The sequence below is a fragment of the Chionomys nivalis genome, chromosome 2 (assembly GCF_950005125.1).
Source record: "Chionomys nivalis chromosome 2, mChiNiv1.1, whole genome shotgun sequence".
Classification (NCBI taxonomy): Eukaryota; Metazoa; Chordata; class Mammalia; order Rodentia; family Cricetidae; genus Chionomys; species Chionomys nivalis.
This window is the reverse complement of record NC_080087.1, coordinates 8564813-8590657: the sequence shown is the minus strand read 5'-3', so window position 1 is coordinate 8590657 and position 25845 is coordinate 8564813. Positions and strand designations below refer to the sequence as shown.

Below are 25845 nucleotides of genomic sequence, written 5' to 3'. Positions count from 1 at the left end.
AGAGGGGGGAAAATTTTTTTTGTTGTTGTTGTTGTTGTTTTTTTTCCACAAAAGCTTTGAAGTAGAGTTTTCTAGCTACCATCCCAGAGTGCAGCAGGAGCAAACCAGTCGGATGGGATGGCTAAAATGACCTGAGTCTGTTGAATGCGAATGAGGGCAGTCGTCAATGCTTCCTTAGGAATCCAGAAGTGGGCTAAGGGTTAGGTTCTTTGTTAATGTGATTGTCTGTGAGCCACCTTAATGAAGAGAGAAGCCATGAGCACTGAGCAGTGGGGTTAGAACCCAATGATAAAAAGTCATCCCTCCACTGTCGGCCACTCCCAGCCAGAATGCTGGAGTAATAGGGAAGGCTGGGAAAGCTGCGGAAACGTTACTGATGGTGGAGAACTGAACTCTGTCGTTTATCCTGAGGGAGCTCACAGATCACCACATCCTGTGTGTATAGGGCACATACTGTTGTCCCAAACCTCCAGTGCAGCTTTGATCCACTGTCTTGAGTAGACGTCAGACCTAACTGGCTAAAAGGTATCATTTTTTTCTGTACTTACTTTTCCTAACCACGCCCAAACTTCACTTTCCATCGTCAGAGTCGAATAGTGCTTGTATTTCTCACAGTCACTTGGCTTCAGCTTTCTCGTGGAAATAGTTTTTAACTTGCCTTTCTCAGTGTTTCCTCTTCTGTGTTATTAGTTTCTAAAGACTCAAGATGACCTTGGAAATAGTTAGGTGGACATTATATTTGCCTTGTAATTAATTCAGTCCTTCTGTGTTATTATATAAAATAACCCCAACATGGTGCCAGCATAAACAGCAGCTACAGTAATAATAGTGTGTCCACTGGGAAGTCCTCACTCTGGGCTCAGCATTGTGCGGTGGTGTTCCAGATAACCCTATTCTAGTCCCCGGAGGGCATTGTTATGAGCCCATTTTCTCTGTGAGGAAGTGAAGGTGCTCAGAGGTGAATGACTTGCTATTCAAGTTCAACTGGTAAGTCAAGGTAGGAGAGGAGAAAGTGGAAGGTGGTGGTTTTGGCAGCCAAGCTGTGCTCCCAACTTTGACCATACCCAGTTATGATTTAAAACTCCGAACACACACACACAGCAACCACTGAGTGGTCATCTTAATAGGGTTAGGTTGTGTTCAGAATCTACTTTGTAAGAAAGAATTTTCCAAGACCCCCACACTGTTTATCAGCGCCTGGCTCTAAACATTCTTGCTGTATTCTGTCTCAGGAGCAGTGCACAGAGGGAGCCCGAAGAAGCAGGCTGGGAAGTCGGTCACTAGGAAGAGGGTCTGAGAGCCTCTGGGCCTGCCTCAAGCTACCCACTCACATTTGGGCAATCACTTCTTGCTCTGATATTCTATCACCTAAAATCTAAATAAGGGGGGTAAACAGAATGATGCCTCACAAATCGATTGCAAAGATTGAGTCATGCATATATACATATATATGGTTTATGTATGTGTAAGTATACTACTCCATACATTATATATGTGTGTGTATAGCTTTATACACACACACACACACACACACACACCACCTGGCACTAGATATTTCTCATCAGATGTTAGCACTATAACTATGTCACAGCTCACAGGAGGAGCACACAGTGGTCCTTTACAGGTGACACTGAAATGGGTGGAGTCAGACACACCTGAGCAGTCTGTCTCTTGAGCACAGGGTCCACAGGGCTCCCCTCTCTGCTCCGGTGTTTCCCTTTGGACTCTCCCTTTCCTGATCAAAGCTTCTTAAGAAGTAGTTGCCCCTGTTTCCAGCACTGGCTTGCTTTCCAGGAAGTTAACTGCCTAGATTTTGTCCAAAATCCTTGAGATCCTGGCTGCATCCTAGTCAGGACTTCTAATCCTGGTTTTCATCCTGCCTCATCCACAGATGACTCCTCTGGGGGCAGGCTGTCCCCTGTCCTGTGTACTGAAGCCCACACCTACAGTCCTGCAATAGCAACACTATTCTATTCTCTAGCCTGGTTTCCAGCAGTCACCGCCTGCACATCTACTGAGTTCACACAGGTGCCACGGACACCCTTGGATGGCTCAGAGGCGGCTCCCAGCTTCTGGAACTTCACTGCTTGAATAGGAGACATTCTTAGAGTCAGTTGATTACAGCAGCAAAACACCTACTCTTTAGAAGATAAGTTGATGCTGGTTCAGAGTTCTTGGCATCCAACGTCAAAGGGGCTACTTCTCGTGATAGCCTTCTTACCTGCTGAGTTTAGAGATAGCAAACCAGCAAGACAAGGACTCTGTGTGTGTGAGAGAGAGAGAGACAGAGACAGAGAGAATCTTCTTCTTTATACGATACCAGGATTCAAACCTGGGGCTCCACACTCAGGTTATCTTAATTCCCGTGCTAAGATTTTCCCCGTCTCAACACTTGAGTGCCATACTTGGGTGAGTCTCCCTGGTCTCAGTACCTCCCAGAACAGGTGTTTCAACTCACAGATCCCTGGGGGACTGTCACACCACATCCAAGCCTCAGCACCATAAGCTGGGTTTTTCTGCACCAGGCGATAGGGACACCAGAACACCGTATGATGATGAGCTTAAGGGGTCAGAGCGACTTTGCTGATGATCCAGCCTCATAGAAGGGGTGCAGACAAGTGGGCAGTTGCAGGGAAGTATGAACAGGAAGGTGGGAGTCCCTAGGGAGCAGCTGGTGCACCTCAGGCTCCTGAGAGGGAGGCGTAGAAGACAGGAATGACCTCAGAGTTCTCAGGCCTAGGAAGCTACGGTTCATGCATAGATGGTGGGACACATCCAGTGCTTGCCCTAGTGGAGAGATGCAAGGCAGGCTGAGTCCATGCAGACTGGCAGCTGCAAAGGGTGGACGTGAAGGGATGGAGAGGACAGGAGAGGCCGTGGAGAGAGGCATCTCCACGGCAGCCAGGTGTAGTTGTGTATAGCAGAAGTGCACACGGGTCCAACCTGGTAGCCAAGGTAGCGTGACCCCTGAGCCAAACACCATGACACTTTAGCTAGGGGCAAAACCTAGAGCTTTGGTAACAGGGATTCAGTATGCAAAATGTTTCTTTTGTGCAACAGCATTTGTTGGGTAACTACAATAAAACAGTAAATTCAAAACGAGGGAGAAGGCATCATGGGAAACTCCCATTGGGCCAGTGTTTGCTTTTAAATAACGCACAATTCAGAAATATTTATGCTCTTTGACTGTTTGCTGCCTTGATATTCTTCAATAATACTGAACAATCTAAGCCAGATAAACTAAAATCTTGGTTTCTTTCGATTCTTCCAGGAAAAAAATATACTTTTTGTTTTGTTTTTGTTTTTTGGCCTTTTCTTGTAAACCATCAGTATAAAAGAGCAAGGTCACTCTGATATGAGAAGATGATCTCATGTTTTTGCAGGGATTTTGTTTCCAAAGGTGGAAGCAGGTATCAATTTATCCCAATATAAAAATCAAGCGCCACCCAAATGTTTAGCTCTTCCCAGCCTACTAGGGAGACTTCTCCTTTCCTCTGATGTGAGATTGCCAGCAAGGAGGCCAAGGACGCCCTGTGACCATTCTGTTCTTTGGAGATTTTAATAACACAGAGGTTGTCCATAGCAGCCACTGATAAGCCACTGACTTCAGGCTAAATGGAAGTGCCCCGGGCCTTCCTGCCAAGCATTATAGCATTCTACACATAGGCATAAGCCATGCGTGCACGCATGCAAGCAAGCAGGCGACTCTGCAGAGGGTGAGCATCAAAGTTACCTCTGCAGTTTGTGACATCCAGAGACCTAAAGGCAGTTCCTGTCTGCATACTAGCTCTAATAATAAGTAGAACAACAAGAAGAAGTAAATAAAATTTAAAAATAATAAAAACTTTCCAGAAGGCCCAGAGGGCAACCATCAACACAGCAGTAACTTCCAGCTTGCCACACCTGCTTCTGATGTAATGACCTTGCAGCCACAGCTGCCCTGCCTCCCCCCCCCCCCCCCACACACACACACATAGGTCCCTGATGGTGTCAGTTCCACCATGGTCTGTAGAGATGGTAACTTAGGTAAGGTCTGGTGATCTGGTCCCCTAAACCTTGATCCATGAGGTGAGCAGGACTTGTGACTAGAAGTTGTAACTTTCACCTAAAGAATTAGAAATTAAGAAGACCTATAAACTACAAGATAAGCATCTAGTTCATGTCACCATGGAAACCTTGAGAATTCAGCGTGTGAAAACGAGCTGTGGAAAGACATAGGCTTACAGCGCTGTGTTCTTATGAGGCTGCAGTCTAGACAAGAAACACTGTTACCATAAATATAAAAGATGAGTAAGCAAAAGACATCACTAACATTTTAATCTCGGTCCAGTATTAATGTCTGCTAACACTCTCTGACCCTCCGGTTCCACCCTAGTTTTTATTTTTGCTGAGATTGTCTCTAGTCTGAGACCTCCAGCAGTCATTACAGAAAATGACCCAATTATTTCTTTAAGGAAAAAAAATTTGGAGGTTAGGAAACCAAAAGCATTTTAATGAAAATGATCTAAAACAAAAAAATGCAATTGTAGGAAAATAAATGAAGAAATTGTACTTCTTCGTATTAAAATATTTTTCATAAAACATTAAAAATATATTAACGAGAATTTAATCTCATATAAGAGACTTAATCTGCTATAATATTGCTTTATATATGTTTTTATGAAATTGCACACAGTAAAACAAATTATGTCACCATAATATTATCTTGTATCCCCTACGGTAATACTTTTATAAAACCATTAAAAAACATATTACAGTGTGGGGGGAATCTGTAGACTTAATCTTGGTGGTACCCAAAAACAAATAATTTTTGTGTAAAAGCAAGGAATCTTAAAAAAAAAAAAAAAACCACTAAATTTACTTTTGAAATCAGTCAGTGAAAGTGGAGCCAAGGTCAGTCTTTACTTTGCCCATGTGTAAAATGGTGACTTAAGCAAAAGAATGCCACTGGGGAGCCTGGAAAAGAAGGAAATTTTCTGTAAGGAGCAAGTGTAAATTTTTTTCTTTCTTTTGCAATAAATTTTATGACAACCATTTCTGTTTTGACATTTAAAGTAACAGTGACTCGGGGTTACAATATATAGTTATTAATTGGTAATTAATTTTGTAGATGATTTGGAAGCCAGAGATGATTGATGGAGTGAGGCTTAGAACACAGATTATCATTTATTTGTCATGTATGTGCATGCATGTACATGTGGTGGCTGTGTATGTGTGTAGGGGTGTCAGGGATAGCTTTCAAGGGTCCAGTTCTCTCTTTCCACCACTGTCTCAGGGATCAGTCCCAGGTTATTAGATTTAGCAGTAAGTGCCTCTTAGCATCCCAACTGCCTTACTGGCCCTAAAGTGATATCTCTATCTTTTTATATTATTTATTTTGCCATCATATATACACATCAGAACCAAATGGGCAAAAACACCAATAACGACACTAGCCATTTTGCATATGGCCGCTCACATTTTGTACTTGGTAGAAAGACCTGGCCTTCCTTCCTGCACACCCCTCGTCTTTAAGACAAAAGAAATAACCCACCCCACCGAGAAGCCTGTGGGAGATACATCAGACAAGGTTAAAGGAGCAGGCAAGAGGGCACCAGTGCTAAGAGTGCGGGACGCTCTCAGAGAGGACTCACGATTGGCTGCCAGCACCCACGTGCGGCAGCTCGCAGCTTTCTGTAACCTCCAGCTAGTGAGGAGCCCACAACTCTGGCCTCTGTAGACACCTATTCTCACATCTGTGTACAAGGGCACACATACACATGCACACTCAGAAAATTTAAAAGCAAATCCTTTTACAAAGGATCCCCATACCCACGCTTGGATATGTCTCATTACAGAGAGAAGGGAGATCAAGCGGGAAAATGCACTCAGACACTTAACACAGTAAGGGTTGAAATTTAGGTCAGGTTTATGAGTCAAAAATAATTGAATATAGGCTGCACTATCAGATTCAACAGAAAGCAGAATGAGCTTTTGTTAGTACTGTAGGCAATGTGCATATTTTTAAATCAAAAATCTTACTAGCTTTCCATTTTCAACTGTTTCGTTGTTTTAGTTTTGTTCTTCTCCATTTTGTTCCCTCCTGAAGACAGAGGGAAGAATGTCCTAAACCCAAATATTTCCAACAGCCAGTAGTGCACAGAGTCCATTGGGAAGAGTTTAAGGGCCACACTAACCTTGGGATTCCTGGGCATGGAGGCAAGTGAGATGGAAACTGGTTCGAGCTCACCTCTGACAGTTGCTCGTCTGTAGTGTGAGTGTGGTTGGAAGAGTATTAAGCATACAGCAAGCTTCTCAGATCCACCTTAGTAGGAGTGGAAGGACGTAGGACCCTGTCACCTGTCAAGCATCAGAATAGTGTTAGCTCACCTTCTTAGCAGCCACCTGTGAGGCCCAGCGCTGACTTATAGTAATCCTCTCCAATAAATGGCAACAAGCGGTCACGCTTCACCATCGGCTCACACGCATGGCTTTATCTAACCTGCAACCAGCACTCTAACATACCTGAAAGAGTGGTCCGTGCCGGCGTTTTCACCATCACCATCTTCATTGCCAAACCCTCAGAAATAACAAAACCTCTGAGCCATGTACCCTCAGAGGGTCAGTTCCGGCCCCAAGATGCGCGCCTATAGCTGTCTGTCTTAGACCTTCTGCCAGTCAGAACAGTTTGTTCAACGAAGCCTAGGAGAGCACTCTCCCTTTCTTCTGAGCGGCACACCGACCCTCCGTCCCTAGCCTCCCTCCACCCTCCATAGAACAGCAGCCGTCAGTGCTCTGGAACCTTCCATTCCGACCATAACCCACTGAGACAGAGTCTTGAGGAAGCCTATTGTGAGGCCCTTACAGCTTCACGCTTGCAGGAAATAGAGATGCCGTGGGCTAACGGGCTGTGGAACTTCTAATTCGTCATCTTATAGATGTCAGGTTCTTCAAGAGATCAGTAGAACTGATTTTAAAAATGAGCCGGTTGAGTTCTTCCAGCAGAGAACAATTGTAAGAGGGCTTTGGGGCGCTTAATGTTTTGAGTGGTTTCGTCCAACAGCACAGTTGTGTTGGGCTTGTTTGAGGGTCCCATTCTGGAGTTCTGCTGTAGGGTGAATGGATGGTTTCTTGACAGACTCAGTTTTCGGGTAATGGCTGGGTCAGGTGGAAACACATGCAGCCTGAAGATTTATTCTCTCCATTTTATTGTAGCATGATCTCTCAAATAGGCTAGTAATTAGGCCTGCCAGTATTTCCATGTGAGAAATGGCACTTCAGTGATTCACCCAGATCTGTGAACGGCCTGCTCTATCTCGGTTTATACAGCATTTTCTAACAGGTTCTAACTACATAAGAGATAATGAAGAGATTTAAAGGGTGAGCTGATTCTGAACCAAAGATTGCCTGTGCTGAGTGGTCTATCCTTTACCTTAGTTCATTAAATGGCTGTATCAGTTATCGAGCTGACTTTGATTCTGATCACCCTGTGTTAATAAGAAATTCAGAATGATTTCTCAATTTGTTTCAAACTTTGGTGTCTACTCTTCCTATTCCAAAGCCTTTCTTTATACAGGAACATATACATTTCCCCACTCTCCCTATTTCAAAGCCTTCCTCTATACAGAAATGTCTACATTCCCCCTGTTAGCACTAAGGAGGTAGTCACCCTTGCCCAGCCAGCTATGCTTATGGATGCTTTGAAAGGATACCAACTCAACCCTGTTCCCACCAGAGGTCACACTAAGGCACAGGCTGAGGCTGCTGGCGTGGACTTATGTGGAGGCTCCTGTTACAGCTGTCCGCACTGTTCCCTGCCTGAAGATAAATAGCAAACTTCAGTCTCCCCTGCTACTGGTCATTCAGAGCAAACTAGCCTTAGCTTCGACCCCATCCAAGTTCAGCTTCCAGCACCTCTTGTGCCATCTCTTGCTCTAACTCCTGGCCTTATTTAGCTCCTGCTTCCCAGACATCAGGGGCGCTAGTCCTAGACAGCTTCTGTCTTTGAAAGAGCCTATATATTGCAAAGCATAGACATGCCAACTCGAGACTATCAACTGCAGTGTTCTGGGATTGTATATATTTAACAAATTAACACTTTTCACGCCAATGAAATTAACAGTGGTGTTTATGTTCTCCTTAACAGACAATCCAGTTAAAAGATAACCCCAAAGTCAATGGATTGCACAAGGTGGGCCCAGAGGTAGAGTGTTTGCACAGACAGACTTCCTGGCCTCTGGTGACAGGAGAGCCACAACCCATTTTTTTCTCTTGTAACCCTAGGAGGCCATGTGTCTGCAATACTTGTGACCCCTGCTCCTGCTGTGCAGGGTTTCCTATGAGAGAATGTCTAGGCACTGCCTCTCTGAGCTGAAGATCTCTGTGAAAACACAGGGCCCAGATCTAAGAAGCCACCATCATAGAAGCACACCCTTGAGTTAGAAGTCAGTGTCAGTAATAACAGGAATGTGTGTGGGAGCAGAGTTCCCCTGGGGAAGAATGCTTCCTAGGCCAGACCAGAGCAGGGTAGCTCCTAGAGTGGACAGCTGAAGAACATTAGGTCCCCACTGAGAGCCTCTGGGAAGAGGCCAAGAAATCTGGTGAGGCTTTCATCTAGGTCTCCATCTGTGTCCTAATGGGGTCATCAATGTCCTGACCTGACTTGGATCTGGAGGAAGATGAAATTACCGAGTGTAAGCTTAAACTAGAAGCTGCTGGCACCCAAAGTCCTACAGCCAGGGACTCAGATCACCTGGGCTGAACAGAGAAACGGCTTCCCAGTAACAGTGCATGGCACGGGCAATCACACCGTGTTTGCGGTCAGTCTGGTCACACTGCCCTTGAATTCAGCATGCCCCAAGGATCCCATAGCCGTGTTTTAATATCACTGCAACCCTTTGAGATGGCAGAGCGAGCCTATTTTATCATACACTAAGGCAAGAAGTAGACTGCCTGATGCTCAGGGGGGGTCTCTCCCTGCCTGTCCAAGAGAAGAGCTACATTGTAGATAATCTGATGTAATGAAGGAGGTGTGTGCTGCAGCTGTGATGGTCAGTATGTTTCAGCGGCTGTTACAGCATCACAGACACAGCATGCAGACACATTTATCATTGCTGCCAACCTTGGGTGTGGTGTCCAGGCTGTTTCAGAGAGAATTAGTAGCAGGGCTTGGAGGCAGGGCCATGCAGGGTCAACAACAAACCTGTCTGTGCCCTCCTGACCACCCACCAAACTATCATTTTATTTCCATGCTGTCTTTGTCCCCACTCATCTAGACAGAGCCCTGATTCAGATGAAAGTACACGGAGCTCAAGAATTTCAGGAGATAAAAATGTAGCTCAGGCAAATAAACATTCTTTATTCAAAAGTCTCAAATGCCAGCGTGTTCCACTCCTCAACACTTCCAGCAAGCTCTAGGGTCCTTTCTTGTGCAGATCCAGTTCTGCTGTGGCAAATTAAATGGTCACATTTTAATTCCCCCCCCACACACACAGATTCTCTCTCTCTCTCTCTCTCTCTCTCTCTCTCTCTCTCTCTCTCTCTCTCTCTCTTCGTGTGTGTGTCTGTGTGTGTGTATGTGTCTTCAGACTTTGGACTTAGCAGAGCCCTTGACGCTTGTAAGAACATTATTGTTAGGCAAGCCCCAGGGTTCTGCCTTGAGACAACTGGTTACTGTCCCTTGCCACATTTTGCTCACCAATGTGGAAGCTGATAAAAGTTGATGGCTAGAGCTTTGAAAGCGATTTCGGGGTTATTTTTAACTGAGACACTTATAGCGGCTGGAGGGTGTTAACTCTGTCCTGCTTATAGTAGTTAGCTCAGTTTAGCACAGCAGATTGCTTCGATTTGTTCATTAAATATATAATTTTTGCATTAATTGAGCTCATTTGATGTGAAATATTCCCACTCTATAAAATTTCTGGCTAATGGCTTGGAAATCTATTCAAATTCTGTTCTCATAAATACATCTCAGAACTTTCAAAGAATAGGTTCTTCAAGCAAGCAGCCCACAAACCCAAGCACAGCCTAACCCGTAGAACGGCTAGGGCGGCATAACGTGGGTTTTCCATCCAAGTACAATCACCGAGTTATCTATTTAATCTTTTTAAGAAGAACAAATCGTGCATCACACCTGCAAATCTTTAGCTTCCGACTTTGTGCCCTGGAGGTAGGCTTGTCGCCTACAGGGTTCCCTCACCCTGCATCACTGTACGGAGCTTGAGGTCTTGGGAGCTGAGTCCATTACAAAGACGGAAGTCTTTTCTATATGTATTTATCTGTGAGGGCCCATGCATGTGGGAACATAAGTATTCATACTCATGTGGAAACTCGAGGACAACCACCAGTTTCGTTCCTTGGGTGCCACCGGCCCTTTTGCTTTTCATTCTTTGAGACAAGGTCTCTTGCTGACCTGGGCCTCACAAGAAAGGCTGGGTGGGGTGGACTGGCTGATGAGTCCCACAATCCGCCCATCTCTGTCTCCCTAGCACTGGATTGGCTGATGAGCCCCATAATCCGCCCATCTCTGTCTCCTTAACACCAGGACTGTGGCCACACCTGGCTCTTTCTGCATGAGTTCTAGGAGATGGGGACTGCCTGGTTCCCATGCTTGGAACAGTGCACTCTGCTAACTAAGCTGTTTATCCAGCCCTAGATGAAAGTCCTTGGGACCACAAGTCGTAACATCAAATCATGGAGAACTCAGCCTACTGCATTTAAGGATAGCATTTGTTCCGAATCTGGTGTCTCTTTTCTCACCTTTTCGCCTCAGTTACAGAGAAAAAAAACAAAAACACAAGGCTGAGGAGCGGCTTGCATATAGCATCATTTGTGTTTCATAGAAATGAAGGATGATGCTAACGTCTGCCACACAGGCTGGCAGCGACAGCTCCCAGCATCAACCCAGAAGTAGTTACAACTGTCCCAGAAGCTCTGCGTCATTCCTGAGTATCCGTCTATAAGTTCTTTCAAACCAAACCAACCCAACCCCCCCCCCAAAAAATCACTTGCTTTAGTTTTCATCAGACTGACTAGAAATGATCAAGTGACTCTGAGAAAAAAATAATCAAGCAAAACTTAAATATTAATTACAAGCTCCATATGAATCCAGTGTTTTCTGCTTCCCGGAGTAAAGGGTGCTAACAAAGTCACTGGGATACTCTGTTTCACTGCGAAAAAGAGAGATTTCCCAGTGCTCAAAGTCAGTGCCCTCCTTCCCCTTGAGGTTTCCACATAGCATGGCGGGCCAGGTGAGAGCGAGGAGGAACAGCGTCCTGCAGGGAGCCTGGGAACCCCAAACATGGATTCAGAAACGTCCCAACACCTGAGACTTGAGTGTGGCCTTTTGTGTTTGTTCTGAAAGGTATTGACAGGTCAATCCTCTCCCTAGAAGGTTCCCTCTTCCCAGCTTCCCACCTGGTTCTTTAGACACGCCTCTAAGAGCAGCAATAATCCCTCCTCATCTGCAGGCCGTCCAAAGGCACGTCAACCCTGATAAATGCTCATGAAGATGGGAAGATAAAGCGTGAAACTTATCCTACAGTTTCTCCATGCTTAGCATGGATTCGTCGCCCTGAAAACAGTCCTTGAAACAGCAGCCCTCGTCCTGCCATCCTTCCTGTGACCCAGTGAAGTGTGTGTGACTGCACTCCTACGACATGAGGATGAGATGTGCCAGCGCCCACACAGGGGATACCAGGGAAATTCAATGCCGCAGGTCCGGTACCTGCTGGCACGTCTTCACCTGGGCCCTCCCTGGGGCAGCGATGCCTACTCTGTGGGGCTGGCACTTTGCTGTACTGGGGAGGAGGTGTTCCTCAACCTCACAGCCTTCTGCGGTGACAAGTGACACCTGGACCCTCTCGCAAACCTTCCTGTCATCTTTCTTACGCGGTGCAGAGTGCTGCTCTGTTTCTCCCTGTCAGGACCTCATTGTCACCTCGGCCGGCTTATGTCACGGCTCGGCCATCTCACCTATCCAGACATGGCTGCTCCTTTCCTTGGAGGGAAGTGGCAGTAGTATTTGGCTCACACAGCTGTTGTTTTAAAAGACCCACCATGGGTAAGAGATGCCGCGCTCTTGGTCTTCTTACTCCAGAGGTAGCAGATGGGGAGTAGTTGTGGGGTGGAGAATTTGTACCTCCCGTCTTTCCTGATACATCCTCTCACTGAATCATGCTGCCCACGTAGGAAAAGAGATAATTTCTCACCTCTGGGGCTTGAACTCTGTTCACGTCACTGCTACAGACTCTAGATAACTTTATCCCAGACCGGGATAAACTATTTTTTTTCTCAGTATGATATCCACATGGAAACAGTCATTAATCAATGAAGACTCCAAAGCACCTTTTTCTTGTCTTGACCAAATCATTTTCAACTGGACATGTAAAAAGATTATGCTATACTAAGGATGAATAAGCCATAAGGACTTGAAATCATGGACTCAGATAGCATTCGGCATTGTGTCAACAAGTCATTTGAATTTTGACAGTGTTCTTTTGCTTAACTAGAATTGATTTTCTAAACATTTGGTCCCTTCAGATTTTCTCAGAACTTGATGCAAAAACTGAACTTGCCGTTGACGGTATTTGTGAGTGACTTTGAAGAGCTGTGATCATAGGAGCTGTCTGTTGAATAAAGGCCACTTCACGGTGTTTGTCCAAAGTCCTGCTGAAATATAAAGAGCAGTATTAGGATGAGAGGACAAAGGTCCAGCCCTTCTTACACACAGGCAGTGACCAAGGCTGAAGAAAAGCAGCCTTCTCTGGAGTAAACGGCTGCGAAATTACTGCTAATTTGATTTTTAATTGAAAAATGATTTTTCCATACGATATGTTCTGATCATGTTTTTCCTCCCTCACAGCACCTCCTGGATTCTCCTGTGTCCCCAGTTACTGAGGCATTTTATCCTTGACTGTTTCTCTGGGGTGCAGTGTCCTCTCCCATGCACCCGAACTGAGGCAATTAGGCCTCTGCTGATGTTGGGCAAAGACCGTTGTTCAGAAGCACCCGGTGTCTAGGGGAGGGAGATTTAGGTATTGAATTGGCTGTTGGCCAAGACCCATGGTATTTCCGGTTCCACGAGTGACTGGTGACTGCTCAGCACACACAAGGGGACTCCAGGAGCCCTCTGATGGCTCAGCCGCCTCCTGCTTCTGTCCCCAGCTTTGGTGTCAGGGAGAGGCTGATAGTGGGACCTCCAGCTGGGCACCCAGGGTTTGCTTCAAAGCTTTCATCTTCAGAGGAAAGAGGCCTTGTGAATTTCATTAACGTCAACAAGATCTGAGAAGACTGAAGGATTTAAGCCCTTGGGCATCTCCAGCATCCCAGCTGCTTTGGTTATTAAAAGTTTTTGGTTGCAAACCCATGGCAGCTTGGATTCACACACCACAAACCAGGGCCTTGGAAGTATCCGTGGTGGAGACATCCTTCAGGGTGCAGTCTTCAAGGGAAGCAAAGTGTCTGGGTGTGGCCTCTAGCCCAGAATCACCGCCCCAAAGCCAACACCCCTCCCTCAGGGTGGCGAGTAAAATCTGTGTGGAGAAGAATTTTGCTCCAGTTCCTTGCTTCTGCATCACCTTCAGAGATGATCAGACCAGAGCTCACACTCATTTACCTCATAATTATCCAAACTCCAGAAAAGATTTTCTCCTTCTAGAACAGACAAAGCTATTTGGATAAAAGAAACCAATCTGATAGCAAATAAAGAGTGACTTCTGCCAAAATCAAATTTTGATACTTTAGTTACTGAAAGTTTTTTAACAGATAAAGTACATCTGTGTGCATCCTCTTCTCCTCCTTTGTAATTGGAATTAAAAGAGAAAAGGACTCATGTGCCTGCTGCTGTTCCAGCACACAGGAGGCTGAGGGAAGAGACTCTTAAGTCTTGGTGTTCAAAACCTGCCGTGTGTGTGTGTGTGTGTGTGTGTGTGTGTGTGTGTGTGTGTATCTTAGCCATTCTGTCTGGAGTAAGAAATTTCAGAGTAGTTTTTTTTTTTTTTGACAGGGTTTCTCTGTAGCTTTGGTGCCCGTCCTAGAACTATCTCTTGTAGACCAGGCTGGCCTCGAACTCCCAGAGATCTGCCTGCCTCTGCCTCCCGAGTATTTGCATTTCCATGATGGCAAAGATATTAAGGATTTTCCCAAATACTTCACAACAATTTGTGTTTCATCTTTTGAGAACTCTGTTTAGTTCCATGTCATATTTTGTAATTGGGTAGTTTGTTTTCTTGATTTTTACTTTGTTTAATATTTTAAAATTTTAGATACTATTCAAATACAGATGTATAGTTGGGAAAGATTTGTTCTCAATCTGCAAGCTGCCTCTTCACTCAAATAATGCTGTCATTTACTACACAGAAGTGTTTTGTTTTCATGAGATTCCATTTATCAGTTGTTGGTCTTAATGCCTAAGCTACCAGGGTTCTGTTTGGAAAGCCCTTTCCTGCGCCTGTGAGCTGAAGACCATTCTCTGTGTTCTCCTCTGTCAGATTCTGGGTATTGGGTCTTATGCTGGGATCTCTGATCCATTTGTAGTTGAGTTTTGTTAGGGGTGAGAGACAAGACTCTAGTTACATTCTCCTACCTGCAGACATCCACTCTGACCAGCATTTATTGAAGATGTGTCTTTTGTCCAGGGTATATTCCTGGCTTCCTTGTCAGAAACCAGGTAGATTTAGGGATGTGGACTTAAATGTAAACCCTTAATTCTAACCCATTGATTTTCATGTCCATTTTCATGCCAATGTCATGCTGTTTTTATTACTATAGCTCTGTAGCATAATTGAAATCTGAGGTCATGATATCTCTAGCACTGATTTTATTGTTCAGGGTTGTTTAGGCTGTCCTGGGTCTTTTGTGTTTCCATATGAAATTTAAGATTATTTCTTCAATTTCCATGAAGAATTGTGTTGAGTTTTGATGGGGATTGAGTTGAACCTGTGGATTGCTTTTGGTAGAATGGCCATTTTCACAATACCAATCCTACCAATCCATGAACACAGGAGACCTTTCCTCTTCTGGTAACTTTTCAACATTTTTCAGTGTCTTAAAGTTTTTATTGTCCTTCCTTTTGTTGTTGTTGTTGTTGTTGTTTGTTGTATTTTGACTTTGCTATTGTGAATAGCATTATTTCCCCCAAGTACAAATGCTGGTAAGAACATGGAGGAAGGGGACACACACAGCTAGCAGGTGTGCAAACTGTATATCACTGTGCAAGTTCCTCAAGAAGCTGGAGACAGAGCTATCACATGATCCAGCTGAACCACTCTTGGGTGCGCTCCCAAAATTCTCCAAACCCTCTTAGAGAGACACTTCCTCGTGCATGTTCACTGCTGCTCTGCTCACAATAGCCAGGAAATGGAAACAGCCTAGATGTCTGTCAACAGTTGAACGGATAATGGAAACATAGTATGTCAGCACAATGGAGTCGTATTCAGATATTAAGAAAAATGAATGAATGGGGCTGGAAACAGCTGTTCTGAGGGAAGTAACCCAGCCTCAGAAATACAAATATCACGTTTTTTCTCATCTGCGAGTGCTATCTTGATCTTTAAACATGTGTGTTTCATGTCTAATACATAATCATAGTCCATATGGAATACCCATAGAGGTCAGAAAATTAGTAAGGGGACATGAGGGAGGGGGTCTCCAAGGGAGAGGAGAGAGTTTGTATGAAGGGGAGGAGAGATAATGTGACAGAAAGGGTTAAATGAGGTGGAAGGGCAGAGTAACAGAGACCTTATGACTTAAGACCCTACTTAAGTCATAAGACAGAGAAATCCTTCTGGTGCTTCAACCAGGATGCTCCATCTGTGTGGACCAGTTGTCTCGTGATGCTCCATCTGTGTGGACCAGTTGTCTCGTGATGCTCCATCTGTGTGGACCAGTTGTCTTGTGATGCTCCATCTGTGTGGACCAGTTGTCTCATGGTGTTCCATCTGTGTGGACTAGTTGTCTCGTGATGCTGACATGGGCTAGGCACGCTGCTGGAAGAGAAAATCTATGTCAGTCTTACCCATCTGTGAGTCCTGTGAACTACAATAACGACTGGTCTGGTAAGACATGCCCACTGGAGCAATGGGGACACAAATGTCATGGGATTAACCGACCACTTTCTGACTGGATTTAATGCCCTCTCCACACAGTGGGTAAGGACAAACTCCCAGTATGGAACTGGGAGGTAGACACGCAGTCTTATCCCTAACTGAGGAGTGAGTCAGCTTTCTGTAAGTCTTTAAAGTATGACCCCTGGCAGATGACCACACATGTAAGTGTGTGTGTGTGTGTGTGTGTATTGTGTGTGAGTGTATTTTAAAGAGAACACAAAGTAGGGTAGGTAGGGAAGAGGATGGACCTGGGCAGAGCTGGAGGAAGAAGATTAAATGTGGTCAAGATCCATTGTATGAAATTCTCAAAGAATTGATAAAATATTTTAAATAATAAATAATATCCTAGACAACATAATGAGATCTCATCTAAAAAGAAAGGAAAAGTAACTCAAAATTCACCTTTTCTAAACTCATAAACTTTATATTATCTTAGTGGCATTTTTTAATATTGTGAGTTATCATTTAAATAAAATTCTTTTTAAAAATTTGATACCCCCTTAAGTAGCAGTTATCACAAACAGGAAATTGCTATTCTGGCTTTCTCAATCTTCCAATGCTAAATCCAGCAAGCCCGGAGCAAAGTACCACTTAGAAGCATAGAACAGAAAATCTACAGTGGTTCAGTGTCCAAAATAAACATCTCTGATAGTGGCATTTGCCATAGAGTCTGCCCAACTTGCCTGCTGAGACCTGCACCTGAACCCTGGGCATTCTTTATCTCCTGATGACATCACCACAAGTCACTTAAGGAGGAGGGCAGCTTTAACTGTAACTGGTACCATGAGAAAGAATAAATAAATAAATAAATAAATAAATAAATAAATAAATAACTTCAATGTCCAGCCTGGCCTTGAACTCACATCCCTGCAGCCTCTACCTCTGTTTCTTGAGTGCTGGAATTACAAGTGCATGCCACCACATCCAGATATATCACAGGAACTTCTGAGTTTGTTGAGAACCAGACGGATGCATTTTCTGATCCAGAAACAATTATATTTGTTCTGTTGGCATACTTTAAACTCCGCTTCGTGTTCCTTCAGCAAGCTCACCCAGCCACAATAGACAAGAGTTTGAGTATGCCACCCAGGGCCTCGGTGCTCAAAGGTCCTTTGGCATTTCGTTTGGTGTTGGTGAGAACTCCCTCACTGGGGCAGCTTTGATCTTGTTTGGCCTGGAGTTGCATTCAAGCCCTCACTTTCCAGCTGTCATTCAGTCTCTGGCGTGCATAAGCCTGCTTGTCCCCATAGCCGGTGCTGCCCAGCGTGAAGGCCAGCTCAGCCCTGTGTGCTTGCTCTGCTCTTTATCCCTGGCTTACTTCCTGGTTTCTTCAGTTACCTAATGGGCTACCAATCTCTTTGTTGTTAGGCTTGAGTTATATAAATCCAGAATTTCTAGACGTTAGCAAATTGGGCAAGGAAGATTGTCAATAAAAGTCTAGGCATCGTCATAGTCTCCCCTCATCTGGAGTTCTATTCTTATTTTCTCTTAGCATTTTTACTGTGTTTAGTTTTCACTTTCAACTTTAGTTTTTGTTTTGCTTTGCTTTGTTTTTCATGTGTAGAGGTAAATGTTTGCCGTGGCACGCGTAGAGGTCAGAGGACAACTTGTGGAAGTCAGTTCTCTCGTTCCATCATCCAGTTCCAGGAACGGAGCCCGGGTCATCAGAGGGTTGGTGGCAAGTGTCTTTGCTAAGCCAGACGTCTCGCCATCCCTCTGCCCCTCATCTTCTGCTGACCCTTACAGAATGTATGAGGCATTGTAGCCCCAAAGGTGGAGGTGGGGCAGGAGATATTTTTGACATCATCACATGGTAACATTGCTTCCAGCTGTGTGATCTTGTCCCCTCCTGAGGGCCACACTCCCGCAGCCCCAGACCATGGTGTGTCAGAGCTACCAAAGGTGAAAGGGGCTCCTTTCCTGGGGTGGAGCTCTTTATTCCTCAGTCAACGTCAAAAGAATCAACATAGTTCATTCTCTCGTTGTGATGGTGAAGGACCTGAAGTAGGCCTTTGTCTTTTTTTATATATTTCTCTTGACTTAAATAAGCCTTTTATTTCCAAGTAACAGGGGCTGTGACTGCTCATGAGACTTTCTTCCCATTTTCCATTAAAGATCATTACCAAAAACAGCATTCAAAGCAGAAAAAAACAAATCTGAACTGAACTCTTTATGAGCCCAATAACCAAGCCCATGTTCTTTATTGCTTCGCCCTTGGGCACCTAGCTAAAACAAATGGGGCAGAGTTCTCTCAGAGCCCATGTCCAGTGGACAGCAAAAGGGAGACCGAGGTCTGGCTTCGTGGGACACACGTGTTCCCACAGGTACAGGTCATCTGTCCTGTGTGAAGAGTGGACCTATGAGAGTTCCTTGTCCAGCTGGCTAACTCTCCTGCCACCGGGGGCAAGGACCTGATGTCTTCTCACGTCCCTTCATCCTGCCAGGCCCAGCAGAGCTTTCCCTGTGCACAAAGAACACCCTGTAGCAGTAGCCACGGTTGCCGCCAAGGCCAAGGGTGGGCTCAGGACCGAGGCGCAAGGCTTCAAAGCCGATCCCAAACCTGGCTTAAGAAGAAGGTGTTCGCTCCAGCAGAACTGGCCTTCCTTCCTGCTTTGAATCTTGCCTTGGATTGTGCTCCTTTTTTTGTGTAACAATGGCAGCTAAATGAAGAGAAAGAATGAGGCTCCTACAGTCTGGAAATTGAAATCACACTGGAGGTATTTTACCAAAATTCTACATGATCCCTGTGTGCTGTGGCCAGCATCCAGCAAGCAGCAGGTTTCTGTGTGTAACATAAATGTCTCGTGTAACTGTCTTTGCCTTGGCCCTTGGTGAAGGGCTAACCACTGCTCAGGCACGAAATGAGTTCTTTCACCAGGAAGACGCTATCCCTGGGCACAGAGGGAGTACACACACGTCTTGCTCTGACCTGAAGAGGAACAGGAAGTAGTATCCAGGGCAGGACCACCTCCATGGATTAGAGAGGAGTTTGAATGTGTTTAATCCTGAAGCAGATTGCTCAGATAATCAGAGAACAGTCAACATTCAAAATGCTAAACACTGTTCAAATAACTTGGAACTGGGAATTGCCTCCTGGAGGCTGTCACCTGCCTCCTGTGTGCTAGCATCTCTCAGGACATTCCTCACCCCTTGTTCAACTATTTGCATGTCGTTCTGATGGGGCCCAAAGCCTGGCTCATACCCTTCATATAAGCCCTACCTGTTTATCTATAAATAAAAGTTAACTTTTCCATGCGATTGTAGACCCCCCACACACACTTTGTACATTGGCATGCTATCTTCCTAACCAGAACTGACGATTGTAAATAACCACCTGGTTGTTGTTGTTGTTGTGGTTGTTGTTGTTTTAAGTGAACTCTTCTTACAAACATGTTTTCCAGCAGTGTTGTCTGCATTTAAATCAGGGAACTCAACTCCTGCTTCTCAAGAAACTGAGAAGGCGTAGTTTCAAAATGGAGACAGCATCATCACCTGCCTGTCAACAGCGCTCAACATCAGCCTGCCCGTCGTCATTGCAGCATGCAAAACAAGCCGCAGGCTCCTGATTTTTGTTTTGCCTTTTGGTCTTCTTCTGCCCCCGCGATCCACATTCTGCAACCACAAAACAGCGAGCGCAACTCCAACAGCCTCCTGAACAAGCGACTTCTATTCTGCTCTGTTCCTTTATCATTGCGGTTGGTACACAGTGAGAAACAAAAACAGCCTCAGAGCTACTCCTACAGCTAAACATTTTTTAAAAAGTAAGAACATGGAATAAAGTGTTGCTTGTCGCTGCTGCATTGTGAAAGGGAGTGAGCAGCAGGGCGTGTGGAGCTCTCCATTGTGCGCAGACTTCCCGAACCCCCTTAGTGCCATCGGGAAAATGTGCCTGTCCTGTGACCCATTCAGTCCTTGACCTTTTGGGCACAACAAAAGGCGCTATTTACCAGTGGCTAATACATGGATCTTTGTTTAGAAGGAGCCGTGTCAGGGTTGTCACGGCCATGCATCACCAATTTTATTTTCCAGGTGTCCGTGAAGCAGAGGGCTGCAGGTTGGACAGTCTAAGCCCAGCACAGCCTGCTTAATTCTCCCTAGCTATATGAAAGTCCACGAGCTGGTACTGATGAGGAATGTCACTTGGGAGGAAGAAGGACACAAAGAATAGCCAGAGACACCCTAGGACACTCTGTCCACTCACGGTGGACTCCTGGGACATTGACTTCATTCCTAAGGATAAACTTGCACTTAGCTATTACTTAGCTAAGTAAGTAAGGATAAACTTACTTAGCTAAGGATTACTGCACTTGCACTTTCTTGTAGCTTGGCCTGACTTTTGTTATCTTATTTCCTGGTCCCCTTTTGATTTCATTTAGGACTGTTTTTCCCCCCTCACACTGCTACGGAATAATGCTCTTGTACCCTCTAAAGATTTGTCACTTGTATTAGTTAAATAAAACGCTGGTTGGCCAGTAGCCAAGCAGGAAGTATAGGCAGGGCAACCAGACTAGGAGAAATCTGGGAAGAGGAAAGGCAGAGAGAGTCAGTCGCCACCCAGATGCTAAGGAAGCAAGATGAGAATGCCTTACTGAGAAAAGGTACCAAGCCACATAGTTAAACATAGACAAGCATTATGGGTTAATTTAAGTTGTAAGAGCTGGTTAGCCAATTAGTAAATGGGACCTCCTGAAACTGAAAAGCTTCTGTAAAGTAAAAGACATGGTCAACAAGACAAAACGACAGCCTGCAGAATGGGAAAAGATCTTCACTAACCCCACATCAGACAGAGGTCTGATCTCCAAAATATACGAAGAACTCAAGAGATTGGATATCAAAATATCACATAATCCAATAAAAAAATGGAGTACAAACCTAAATAGAGAACTCTCAACAGAGGAATCTAAAATGGCTGAAAGACACTTAACACCTGTAAGAATGGCCAAGATCAAAAACACTTATGCTGGAGCGTTGTGGGAGAAAGGGGAACACTTCTGCATTGCTGGTGGGAATGCAAGCTGGTACAACTCCTTTGGATGTCGGTGTGGCGATTTCTCAGAAAATTAGGAAGCAACCTTCCTCAAGACCCAGTAATACCACTTTTGGATATATATCCAAAGGATGCTCAATTGTGCCACAAGGACATGTGATCAACTATGTTCATAGCATCTTTATTTGTCACAGCCAGAACCTGGAAACAACCTAAATACCCCTCAATTGAAGAATGGATAAGAAAAATGTGGTACATTTACACACGGAGTACTACATAGCAAAATAAATAAATAAATAAATAAATAAATAAATAACGACAGCTTGGATTTTTCAGGAAAAAGGATGGAGCTAGAAAACGTTATTTTGAGCGAGGTAACCCAGACCCAGAAAGACAATTATCACATGGTATTCACCCATGGGTGGTTTTTAAACATAAAGCAAAGAAAGCCAGTCAACAAACCACAATCCATAGAACTTAGACAACAATGCGACACTAAGAGAGACTTACATAGATATAATCTACATGAGAAGTAGAAAGTAGAAAAAGACAAGATCTCCTGAGTAAATTGGGAGCATGGGGACCTTGGGGGAGGATTGAAGTGGGGAGGAGAAAGACAGGGAGGGGAGCAGAGAAAAATGTAGAGCTCAATAAATATCAATAAAAAAAAGAAAAAGAAAAAATAAAAAGAGCTAGTTAGCAATAAGCCTGAGCTAATAGGCCAAATAGTTTATAATTAATATAAGCCTCTGTGTGTTTCTTTGGGACAGAATAGCTGCAGGACTCAGCAGCAGAGAAACTTAGGCCTACATCACACCTCCTCTGTCAAATAGCAGTCACATCCACCCCTGCCAACCCACGCATCTTCTCCTCACTCCTTCTCTCCCAGTTCAACTGAAGGCCCCTCTGGTGTGGAAGACTTGTGTTCTTCCTGCTGTGGCCATTCCCACCCACACCCTCTCTTCTCAGGGTACACCAGGTCAGTCTGTAATGATGGTGACAATGGTGATGGTAAAGCCTGTTTGCTTAAATGAACTCACCTGTGTGGTTTTGACTGATATTTACGCTCTCTTTAAAATTATGACAAGAGTCTTTACCAGGTTTCTCTCCTGGTGATAAACGTTCTCTTCACACAGTGAATACTGTTTTGAACAATGTTCACAAATGTGTTCCATATGTTTGACATTTTGAATAACCAGCCACTTTGTGAGTCAAACTTGAAATGGTCTTAAATCTAGTTTGCAATGTGATGGAGAGGTATCCACGATGTGGGGAGAATCACCTAATTACAAAGGTTGTGTAAACCTTTTTTGTAAGTTCACTTTACGGAATAAATTAAGATGTATTGCAGTTATAAGACTGCTTTTGCAAATTTATTGTATTTCTACCTGCCTTCATTTCTGCCAAGCAAACTGATCCAAATGGCAGTCTGTATTTCTTGCGTCATCTAAGACAGTGTGTTCTTCTAGGAAGTTTCTGGGAGAACGTCAAGGGACAGAAGTGTCTGTCTGCGCGGTGTGGGGCTGTAGTTATCTCTGCTCTGGTCTGAGCCATTACTCCACCTTTTAGAAATGTCCCAGAACAACCCGGATGAGAAGTTCTAAGCCCCACTTCAACCCCCACTATTTTTACCTTCAGCTGGGTAAACATCTAAAGCCTGCATTTGAGGTATGGAGGAAGAAATCCTTCCTCCATGAGAAGGAAACTTTCAGGCTGTGCTGTGCTCCTCGGGCCTGAGCTCACGTCTTCATTCCCCTGTCTCCTAGAAGCCCAACTTGTTGCCTTTTCTATGTCACCAGACAATGTGAGCTGATTCTCTAGGTGCAATGATCTCTCCCTTCTAAGGACTGTGACACTAAAGCCCTTGGAAATGGGTGGCTGTGGCAGAAAGCATGCAATGACTGCGTCGACAGAAATGTGGTAGTGTTAGAGTCGGGGGGCACCCAGGGGGGTCCTTCTATCAGCCCTGTGGTTCCTCTGGACATCTCACAGTCTGGGCTATCAGGAACCTTCTGTCCAAGTAGCTGAAGCCCAAGGTTATTGCATGGGAGATCTAAGTTTTGCCAAGGCCATCTAGGACTCGCTTCCTTCTTGGCACCAGCAAGGCAGCCACAGTGGCTGGCTGCAGGCAGTGAGAGTCTGGGCTGCAGTCAGGCTTCCTGAACTTGCAAGCTCCAGCACTGGCAGCAACACTAACGTCCTGGCCCGTCACGACCCTAAGATGGGTCGCCAAATATCTCACGTCATTCAGGAACAGCCACAGCAAAGTATTGGAAGTAATTCTCCAAGCAAGACTTTGCCATGTACACAAAGTAGTGGAGACATGGGGGTATAACTTTCTCTTGTTCATTGTGAGCCTCATGGAGCTACCTGCCCGGTCCAACCCTCTGTTTGTGCTGAACAAAGCCAAGGCCCAAGGGAACACTCTGATCAGTGACAAAGAGTTCTTCTGACTGGAAAGGGGACTCATGACATGATTCTCTCACATTTGTTTTTTTATTTTAGGTTGATTTTCACCAGCTAAGCTCTGGGATTTGGTGTTTTCTCTTGCCATTTCTTTAATGGGTTGGTTGGTCAGTTGGTTGGTTGGTTGGTTGGTTGGTTGGTTGGCTGACTTTTTAAAAGAAGGGGTCTTATTGGTCAAGGTTAACCTCAAATTCATGGTGATCCTCCTGCCGCAGGCTCTCAGGCATGGCATTAGCATCACCTGAGATTTGGTGTTTTGGTGGAGTTTCCACCAGCCTCCAGTTTCAGCGAGACAGTGTGAAACCATCACCTGTTGGTGTCTCCTAACATGCCCTCGGGAAATGCCTGACCTGTGGGGTAGGGCTCTCAGGACACGACACAGAAATAACTGCCTCTTTGTCTGTTTACCTGAACCAGTGAACTCCGGGGACGGCATTGACTACAGCCAGCAGAAGAGGGAGAACATCGGCGACTTGATCCAGGAGACCCTGGAAGCCTTCGAGCGTTACGGAGGGGAGGATGCCTTCATCAACATCAAGTACATGGTACCCACCTACGAGTCGTGCTTGCTGAACTGACAGGGCAGCTGGGGGAGGGGTTCTCCCTGGTGCCACAATTATCTCTCTCTGCTGCTCCTAGCATCTCGTTACTTGTGGCTTCTACAGCTCTTTATCTGCAGCTGCAAACATAGCGGCTTCTGGGCCCTATGACTGTTAGCCCTATTGAGAGCGAGGCTTTCCGATACATAAATAGTGCCTGTTTCTTAGATTACAATAGTGTACTGTGCTTATTTTTCCACAAGGAGAATTGCTTCTTTATCCAGCTCAGATGGAGGCAGGGGTCCGAGTTAAACCTTCAGTTGTAGAGACAATAAAACTATAATTTTCATATGCGATTCAGCAATTGCTGTGCTGTGTCTGCCTGCCCTGAGGGTGATATCTGGGGCCGTAAGGAAGAATTTGTGCTGACTGCTTAATAGGTGTTTGTCAGGGAAGAGAAGCATCACTTGAGCGGTGCATCTCCAGCAGCTGTGTGGAATAATACGCTTTGACATTTGATAAAGCTGTTGAATCTATATTCCAATTATAGCAGGAGATTTTCACAGCCTGTTATAACCTCAGCTATAACTGTAATTAATGTTTCTGGCCAACTAGTGATCTGGGCTTCTTTGCAGTTCATATCTGGGTGCAGGTGAGAAGTCTGGGGAGGGTCTGGAGTCAGGGTTAGGTGTGAGATGTTACGTTTGCAACACAGTTCTAAAGAGAGCTGGCTGGACTCCGTGCTCCACCATTGCAGGGATGCCGCTGTACATCTCACGGCGTCCCAAGGCTAGGTGTGCTGTTGACAAGATGTTGCCCCGCAGTTTGTTTGGGGCTTTTCATCATCCCTGAACATGGCTGTGTGCCTCTTAATGGCCCTTGGAAAGGATCGATGTCGCCCCTAGCAATTCTTCCCTGACCCCTGCTTCCTCTTGGTTGCCCAGTTCTCACGGTTTCACTCTGTGGGCCTGATGGCAGGATTTTGAAATTTTGAGTAGAGAAAAGACAAAGGACATGTACTTTCTCATTCAGCAGAGAAAGAAAAAAATTGCAAAGCAAAGAGAAACCGGAAAGCAGTCAGCCTTGGGTCATGGCTGCTCAGACATGCCAGGCAGGAAGCTCGGGGCACTTGAAACCCAGCCCAGAAAACTTCATAAAGCAGTAGCAAGGGCTGCACACCTGAGAAATGGCTTCACCTCCCAGACACGCCAAGCCTCGAGTATCTCGCTTCTGAAGCAAAGCGCAATCTCTGCATAAAAGTGGGGAAAGGTCTTGTGTTCCTGCTCTCAGTGCTCTCTGGCCTCATCTTTAGTACTAATTATTTAAGGCTTCCTGATTCCTAAAGTAAAGACCCAGTTCTTCAAGAGAATTTATCGTTCATTTCCTGGGACCAGCCAGGGACAGGGTCTAGCTTTGGGGTACCGCCACCTGCTTCTAGGAGCTCACTGAGGGGAGAGAGAGACCAGGTCCAGGTGAGGACAAAGGTACTTGTAGGTATTTGGAAGGCATAACTGCAGGTCTAGTGACAAGCAAAGCTGTGGTCCTGGCATTGCCCATGTAACGCAAGGAGCCCCCAGAGTCTGTGATACTGTTAGTTAAGAAGACTACAGTGTGCTGGTGCCTCCTAAGGTCTTACAGGCTCTACCCTTTCACCCTGGCACACATGTAAAAACTGCCTGATTTCAAGCAGGAAGACTGGCCAAGAGCTCTGACTTCATCACCCGGCACTGTTACTCATTAGCTGTGCCGCCCTGGGAAAATTCCTTAG

At 45.2% G+C, this 25845-nt stretch overlaps 1 protein-coding gene across 1 annotated transcript in view; it reads left to right on the top strand.

Annotated features, from left to right (window-relative positions):
• Positions 1 to 24372, top strand: part of Pacrg (parkin coregulated) — a 452266-nt gene extending 427894 nt beyond the window's left edge. The window contains exon 5 of the mRNA XM_057763180.1: positions 23956 to 24372. Coding sequence (XP_057619163.1) covers positions 23956 to 24116 — 161 coding nt within the window. The 3' untranslated portion in view covers positions 24117 to 24372. The remainder of the gene's footprint in view (positions 1 to 23955) is intronic.
• Positions 24373 to 25845: the final 1473 nt, after the last annotated feature.